General features: G+C 38.5%; 1 protein-coding gene across 1 annotated transcript in view; it reads right to left on the bottom strand.

Moving 5' to 3' along the window:
• Positions 1–223: 223 nt before the first annotated feature.
• Positions 224–8,590, bottom strand: part of GRXCR1 (glutaredoxin and cysteine rich domain containing 1) — a 39,612-nt gene continuing 31,245 nt past the window's right edge. Inside the window, exons 3-4 of the mRNA XM_048305402.1 lie at positions 2,316–2,381; positions 224–403 (exon numbers count right to left, since the gene is read on the bottom strand). Of these exons, the coding sequence (XP_048161359.1) occupies positions 224–403; positions 2,316–2,381 (246 nt within the window). The remainder of the gene's footprint in view (positions 404–2,315; positions 2,382–8,590) is intronic.

Raw genomic sequence — 8,590 nt, 5'->3', positions numbered from 1 at the left:
AGTTTTCCAGACTACAAATCTCTCTATAAGGAAACTAGAAAGATGTATTTTAGAGTTCATTATATGGTCGACAAAGATTAAAAAGCTCAAATGCTCAAACCAGAAGTATACAACAAATGGATTTTTATTGACTGTTTTGGATAAATGGATTAATTTAAAAAAAGTCATATTACAAACTGGTGCAGTACCATAAAACTAGTTTGAACAAGTGGAGATGCCCTTTTTAGCCTGCACAGCTCCTGCAGCGCTGTAGCCCATTCTCATTGCAAGCAGTACACTTGAGGGCTTTGAACGAGTCCGTAAAGCAGTTGCGGAACACAGACATCTTGCTCCCATGGCACGCTGAGCACGGCAGGAAACCAAAGCCCCCGCAGGAGGGGCACTCTTGAGGAAGCTGGACTCTCTGCTCAAAGAATGTAAGAAAGACAAAAATGTTACCTCATCAACCACCATAAGGTCTAGGACAATGAGGGCTCCAGGACAGCTAAAAATACACATTCTGGTTCCCATTTTGGGCAAGATCCACCACCCCATCCCATGGAAAACCCCCACGGAAGACCAGTAAGTCTGTCTTTACTTTGGTCAGATCCACATGCAATGTCAGAGAGGCTCACTGCAGGTTCATTGGTCACTTTACACCTCAGTAGCCTGCATTTATACTTGCCAAAATAGCAAGCTAAAGGATAGCTTGTATGCATTACTTGGATGTTGTTTAGGTTTAGATTAAATCTAGGAGATATTGCGATGATTGAATCCAAACTCCAGGCACTTTATGATGATGTTGTGTTTTCTATACTGTATGTTAAGATATTATGACTTTCAGCATTTGCATGCTCATGCTGAACATATTATACCTATTACAGATAAAGCTGATGATATCAAAAAGCAATTCATAGCTTCTGACAAACAGTACTCAAGGAAATAAATGGTGTATTAAAATTTATGGGTGTAGAATGCTGAAGCTTTAAGTGTAAAGAAGAAAGATCATCAGTGTTCAACATTTATATCCGGAGAAAATTGCTTCAAGCAAGGCTTGAGGCCTCTCAATTGTCCCGATTCCCAAGTAAAACCATAAATTTACTCTATTTTTTATTGGATTAAAGACAGTGGAGAACAGAATATATTTCAAAGACACTTTTAAGTTTCACTTGCTGAAAATGTGGCTAATTTATTTAATGGTTGCCTTGAAGTTCAAACCAGAGAAAGGAAAGGTGTGCCATTTCGGGAACTTAACACATGTTTTAGCATTGCACTGTTGAGTAAAGACTTTACAGGTTTATTCACAAAAAAGAACAAAAATCCATACAATTCCTGCTAGTGTTAGTCTGAGGAATTATGTACCACTTAAAATTAGAGACTAATTATTACCAGAGTATACTAAAATACCCACAGAAAATGTAGTACCTGAAGCACCATCAAGAAAAATGAAAAATTTCTGCAAACCCATTAATAACAGTATTAATCTATTGAAAACTCAGGTGAACATGCAAAACAGGCATTTTTTTCTTTTTGTTCTGTAGCTCATATACTTGCTGTTCTTCTTCACAAGGCAAACAGATCCTATTACTATTAGCTCACCCAGGGACAACCTATACAAATATTTAATGTAAAATTAACATTCTTTTTATCTCAGGTGTGCTCCCATCTTCATAATTTTTGATGATTGTTTACTTCATTGAACATTATTTGAAATAATCTAAAAATTTTAAGAGAATAATATTTATATTCTTTACATTCATTTTTGCTTGTTAAGCTTGTAAATATATAGATACCCCTGGATGTAGTTAAGGGAACTAACAAAAGTTGAGAAAACAAAGCAAAATTGCTTAGCTCAGTTTCTTGAACAATGGCCATTTCCTCCTTGAGCAGATGGCAGTTTATGCAACCACTTTCTGCATCTCCAGTAATGAAGAAACCTGACTGCCCCTTGCAATTGTAGCAAACCCATTTTTGAGAGAAAAAAACAACAAAAGAAAAATAGAAATTATAAAACAAACCCACCAAACACTCCAAAAAAACATCAAAAGGCAGTGAAGCATTGGTTGTATTCAGTGAGCAGTTATCAGTTTCCTGTTGTATGACATTTTTTGTCTTATATATGTACTTTTTCTCGGAAGATTACGACATAAATTAGTCTAGGTAATAACAATATAGGGCTCCCTCCCCAAAACAGAGTGTAAAAAAGAGTAAAACAAAAAAAGCATTTGGGATCATCAGTTTATAGCAGAAGAAAAGAAAATGGTAAAGAAGAAAATATACTCTATTACAAGTAGTAAATGTATATTCCCTATATTTATTTGCAGAAATACAATTACCTCAATTTTGGTTAAGAGATCCTGCAGTTCCCCAGATTCATTCATTAGTAAAATTTTCTCAGCACCCTATCAGGGAAAAAGAAGATGAAAAATGTCAGCCATTTTACCATGAGAAAACCAGAGATGATTAGAAGATTTGGTCTTGAAATTTTAAACAGGTTGAGGACAAGTTTGACTCACATTAATTATATCGCAATTAGGTCAAACTTAGTAAAGCTAGAAGGAGAGGAGAATCTAATCACAGGTCTGATATTAATGCCTGAAGTTTGTCACCAGGTGACACATCACATTGCCTTTTCTCTAAAAGGTGACACACCTTGGAAATTCTGATTGTGTTCCCTTTATTTTACAGGGTATGTTTCCTGACACAATAAGAAATATTTCTAGTTATTATGTAAAAAAATTACAATTATATAAATGTGCAATACACAAGAGAATGTAGCAAAATGAGAAGAGGAGATTGTATTTCAAATATTCTGGCAGCTGAGCACTGAATTAAGACATAATGTGCCTAATGTATAACACAAGGAGAAAAAGAGTATTGAAAATATAATAACAACATTAAAGTCAGACACAACAATAAGTAATAATAACTTAGTCTGACTACATCAGGCCTCTTAGGGTTTCTGTGTCCTGAACCAAGGCTCTAATGAAGTGTTGGGGACTTTTTTCCTCCTGAAAGTAAATGCAAAGAGATTTGCAGGCAAAATTAAAGTGTCAGGGAGGATATGGAACTTTTTGTTTTCTCCTCTTCTAATTAGAGGCCCTATTTGAATGTCTATACTTCACTTATGTAGCCAAATTCATTGAATACTAAATATTGTGAAACACTTGCAGACACTTTTAATCAGAAACCCACAAAAGGTGAGGAAACTGAGGCACAGGCCTTACTTGCTGCCAGGGGCAATTGGCCACATCTTCGCCATGTGGTGAGTTCATGCCATTGTGCTGCCCCAGTTTGCTGGTCCCTGCATATCCAGATTTCTAAATTTTGTCTTTGAGTTTGCTTCCAGCATTACCTAGAAGATGTGGTGGGGCACTGGCACAGGGCTGAGGTGCAGTGGGATGCTGGCACAGGTCTCAGATGTGCCATTAGTTTGAGCTGCCTGTAATCAGCCCCAGCTCCCCACCAGCACCTCTCCCAGTTTCTGGGAGGGGCAGGAAAAGCTGCTGGTGAGCACAGAGAACATATGTGTGTCTCGAATATTCCTCTAAATGTCAAACCATTCACAGCACCTTGCTGGGGACTACAGAGGCTGCAAGTGTGTAGCCCAAATGGCAACTAAAGGCAACCAAACCTTTCAAAGGTCTTTGTATGACACCCTACTAAGGTTATTTTCCCTGTAGAAAGTCTTTTTGCTCTGGCTTCATACAAAAGAGAAGCACATTTGACTCTTATTTTATGATTTTAATTTTAGTTAAAAAGGAAAATGTAAATATTTTAGTGGATGTGGAAAGCCACTTTTTCAGTGGACACTACTCTTACAGTGTTATACTTTCAAAGAGTTATTTAAAAAAAGAAGTATCACACAAGGTAATTAGTTGTAGTTAATCACAGAATATGACAGGGGACTGATCAGCTAACCTTATTGTGCTGATTCTTCTATTGAAATCCATTATAGATCATGGGCAAAGAGCACACCAGCTCCCACACATGCATTAGGCTGTGTTCCCAGCAGAGCAGCTTTTAGCAGTCTGTTGGGCCCTTTCACGCTTGTCTCTCATCTTTCCCTGCTTTCACACAGAGCAGCAAATGGGAGTCATTGGTACAACAGTGAGGGCTGGCCAAGGCAGCACATGGAGTATTGGCTTGGGGCCTAAATACACTGCAGCAGCTTAAGACAAAGCTTGTGCTGGTCATCCGAAGCAGAGACATTAAAGATTTGCAACTTTATTGATGATGGGATTGCAGCACTCCAAATTCCTTAAGCTAGACAAGCCTCAATTTGCCCCCTTTAGGAAAGGATCTCTTCTCTGTTGCCACAGGCAAAAACATTCCTGTGAGTTCTGCCCCATGTTACAGTGATGTTGTGTGATAATGCTAACTGACTTTTACAGCACAGTAGTTAAAAGTTTGACAGGTTTCCCATTATAGATTTATATTTTTAATTATTTATATTTCTGATGACAGTCAGTCAGTCAGCTGTGTTCTTTTCAAGGTAGAAAGCTATGGTTTTTTAATTAAAACCCAAGCATCAGAATGGCTGTCAATGTTTTTAAGTGTTCCAGTCTGTCTTCTCTGATTAGTGGCTGCCCAAGTGAAATATAAATACAATCTGCAGAGGTTAACCTTCCCTTTGGATCTTTGAGTCCTAACACGCAGAGTCTATAATTAATAGAATAATTAAAGCAGCTGTTAAGTAAGTCCAATAGCTGCTTTATGACCAGAAAGTGATGCCTTTCTTTTCCTAGGTGGTGCTCAGTCCACAATTACTCACAAAGGTATGTAAAGCATTAAATAACCTGTCCCTCCAGAGAGCAACATAAAGAGCATGAGGGACAGTGGGCATAATCTTTGGAGAATCAGCAGGGAGAAGGGAGTTTCAGTTTTGTTACCCAGTTAGATTTCAAAGCAGAAGCCTGTGAATCCTTTATCTACTCACTTTGCTGAGTCTTTGCCATGTCAGAGGAGCCCAGGGGTTGCAGTCAGATATTTGCCCTTCTTTTGGCAGGGAAATGCCACACACTTGGCTAAATCATTAGACAATTTTTCCAGACAATTTTAATTAATAACATTATTTTCCCAATTATCCCTTGAGAACATTCAGAAATTAACATCATATTTCAGCTATTAAAATCCCATATATAATTCCCTTTAACTGTAGAACTAGGACAAGGTCCACTACTTTTTCTACTGCCCCCATTCTGTCCTGTCAATGAACCTGTCTGCTGCTACCTATCTTGGATATAAACCATTACCATTTCCATGATGTAATTCTTCATCAAGGAATCAACACAGGTATATGGCTCTGCACTTGGCTTTACTAGAATACCTGCTGGTTTTGGGAAGCAGCCTCTCTTCCACATCATTCCTTATACCCTGAGAAAAATTAGCAAGGCACTGCAACATCCCTCTTGTGGACACGCTTGCACTGCAGATAAATTGCCTGCCCTATTTCCTGTTTTGCTAAGCACATAAGAAAGGCCTCTTGTTAAGGCAGCAAAAATGCACTCACACCCTTCACCATCACTGGCCCTGCCATGCTCTTCACCGTGGCGTGGCAAGGAGTTGGGCTGTGTGCTTCCCTCTCTTTGCCCACAGCTCACACTCCCTTCAGTGTGCAACACCACACCTCTCGCAGCCAGGGGCCCCTTGGCAGCAGATACACAGAGGGTACAAACAACTGCCTGGAAATCTGCCCACAAACTGAGAAAAGTGACACTGCGGTATAGTACCAGCACCAGAATTCTGGATTTGATATTCAAAGAACAGGAAAGGGTGATGTGTAAAAAGCAATTGAATCCTGCATTTCCTGACATGTTAAAACTGAAAAATGAAGGAAACAAGGGGGAAAATGCTAGGTGACTGAATGCAATAATTACATAATACTTTTACTGTCACAGAGCCATTCACATTCTCCCATCAAGTGAATACCAGAAGAAGGTATTTAACAAAACACGGAGGTTGTAGAGAGCTAAAATACACATGGCCACTGGAAATCAGCTAAAAGGAAACTGTTAATTCCTGTTTCACAAAAAAAATATTTTACACATGTATTTTCCAAAAGTCAGCTACAAAAACAGCCTCATCATTCTTTGGAAATGATTGTAACCAATGTGTCAATACTATAAACCTCATGCTGTTTTGGATTCATTATAGCTGGGAAAACTAAACAGGAGATATTTTCCTCAGAAAAAAACAGTCTTAAATTCACATATCTGAAACAAATCGAGTAGTTTTGTATGGCAAGTGAATGCTGGAATTCAATCACATATTTCAAGTAGAAAAAACAAATACATGTATTTTTAAAAAATTATTCTGTGAGTTAACATTTTTACAAAGAATGACTTCATTTGCCTGTTTTATTTGCATCCCTTTTTCAGGAGAGTGGGTCTTTGCAGAACATCAAACTTTAACAATTCTAAATGCCTTTATAAGAGTAAATGAATGTTCCATTATTTTTTCCTGTGTGGCTCTCTGTTTTCTGGAAGTAATTTTTTATTCTGCATTGGTATCCCAGCAGATGGCATAATTCCATTTCAGATGGAGACAACCTCAGGTGAAAAGAAGGGATTAGATCAGCCTGTAAAGAGCATGCAGCAGAAAGAAACAGCAATTTCCTGACAGACTGATATTTAGACAGCATGTGTCAAGAAATACAATGATTCAATCCTGAAAAAAATGAGAAGATTAAAAGCCCTCCTGTACTGCAGCATGCAGGACTTTGCTTGACAGGGGCTAAATACGATTTTTCTATTGCTTCTGCCCAAGTCATGGATTTGTTACATTGTCCCTGTGCAGGCAATGATAAATTCCACAGCAGTGTGAATATTTATCCCCACAGCCTGCAGTGCTCAAACAACTTCGTCCATGCTTCTGAACAGCTTGGGTACCATATACTCTATCAGGTGCACATATGCTGGGGTTTGGTGCTTTTGTTACTTTTATCTCATTAAGAATGATCTTTCACCTTTCAAAACTGTTCATATTTTAGTTCAGGGTTGGGGTTTTTTCTACTTATGACTCATTAAAAGCTCAATATAGATTCTCGTTTGTATTGCTACATGCAATTTCCTTCAGGGAGGGATTTTTCAGGAAATAAATATTCAAAATTCAAAAAAAAAGAGAGAGAAAAAAGAGGAAAATATCGCATGATTTATTTACTGTCACACTAGGCTTTGGGATTTTGTGTTTCATTTGCATATCAGAAGTTAATTATTATAAAAGACACTATAGAAATATCCACTGTTACCAACGAGACCAAATTCTGTAATTAGTTCTCAATTGCATTTTAATGAAACACAAGCCTAGCACAGGTTCCAGCCAATATTCTGCCTTTGGGATCATGATGCACTGTTTTCTGAAGGTGAATTGACAGAGACGGGGGGTGAATACTTCATTGCCAGACCTTCTCAACGTGCCTAGTGCCCCGCTCCTTATTTCCCTAAATGAATGAGTTTCAAACTCTTGTGAAGCCATATTAAGACAGAGAAAAAACTTCCATAAAATAATGGGGCTTGCCACATTTACCAAACAATGAGTGCACACAGGTCCCTTGCCAGGGCAGGTGACAGGCTCATGCTGGGGCTCTCCTTTCCCACTTCCCTGCTAGCCACAGGTGCTCTGTTTGCAGCCACAGTGTGCTGCCCCATTTAGCCCCGCTCACACCAAACTTGGCTTTCTCATCATGGTCCGTCTCAGCTAAAGCACCCCAGAGTGGTGCTGCAGCAAGCAGCAGTGCCTCCAAAGGTGATAGTTAGTGGAGAGCAGTGCAGGGCACGAACCTCATGTGGGAGCAGGGGTGAGGCACATGCTGCCATGAGCTCTCTGTGAGCAGAGGAGGCGTCTCATGCACTGTTCCCTGCCTGCAAATCTGCTTTTCCACAAATAATGTCACTTTTACATGGAATAGCTTTAATTCTCTCATGAAACTAAAATTTGTTCCAGTTAACTACAGTGTGCCTCATCAATTTAAAAAAATAAAAAAGACAAAGGAAAAGAAGCAAGAAAACACACTCCATATCTGGGGCTTTTCCTGGTTTTCAGCAGGCCACAGCTTTTAGTTTTCTTGTGCTAAACAACGTAAGTGCAGTTGCCTTGCTGCAGTAAATGTTTGTAGATCAGAACACCAAATTATTTCATTTTTCATTATCTATAGGAGGTATATTTGTCTCTTCCACAGAAAGCTATCTTCCTAATTCACTTTACTTCTTTTCTATACCCCTCCAAAATATCTCATACAGTACTTAGAGAGTTTTAATGAGAGAAAACAAGTTTCTCACAATCTTTAAAAACAATCAAACAGAAAAAAAACCAGCTGGCAGTGACTTAATGGGCCATCCATCATACCAAAATGACTGTATCCAGGCATTTCCCACAGGTAAGCAAATAACATATTTTATCAATTTCAGTATCTTATCTGAATTCTTTTGACAAATTGATCATATGTGGACTGAGATTTTCTTGGAGTCAACCATAACTCACCACTTACACTTTCAACATGATAATTAGATAAGAAAATCTTAGTCTTAACCCTGTTGAATTTTAAGCTGCTGTTGAATGCAGCACTCTACTCCTAGCTGGCTGGAGAACTCTCCAAATCAGAGTTTTTATA

This window comes from Corvus hawaiiensis, chromosome 5, assembly GCF_020740725.1.
Source record: "Corvus hawaiiensis isolate bCorHaw1 chromosome 5, bCorHaw1.pri.cur, whole genome shotgun sequence".
Lineage (NCBI taxonomy): Eukaryota > Metazoa > Chordata > Aves > Passeriformes > Corvidae > Corvus > Corvus hawaiiensis.
The sequence above is the reverse complement of the archived record's forward strand: the minus strand, read 5'-3'. Positions and strand labels throughout refer to the sequence as shown.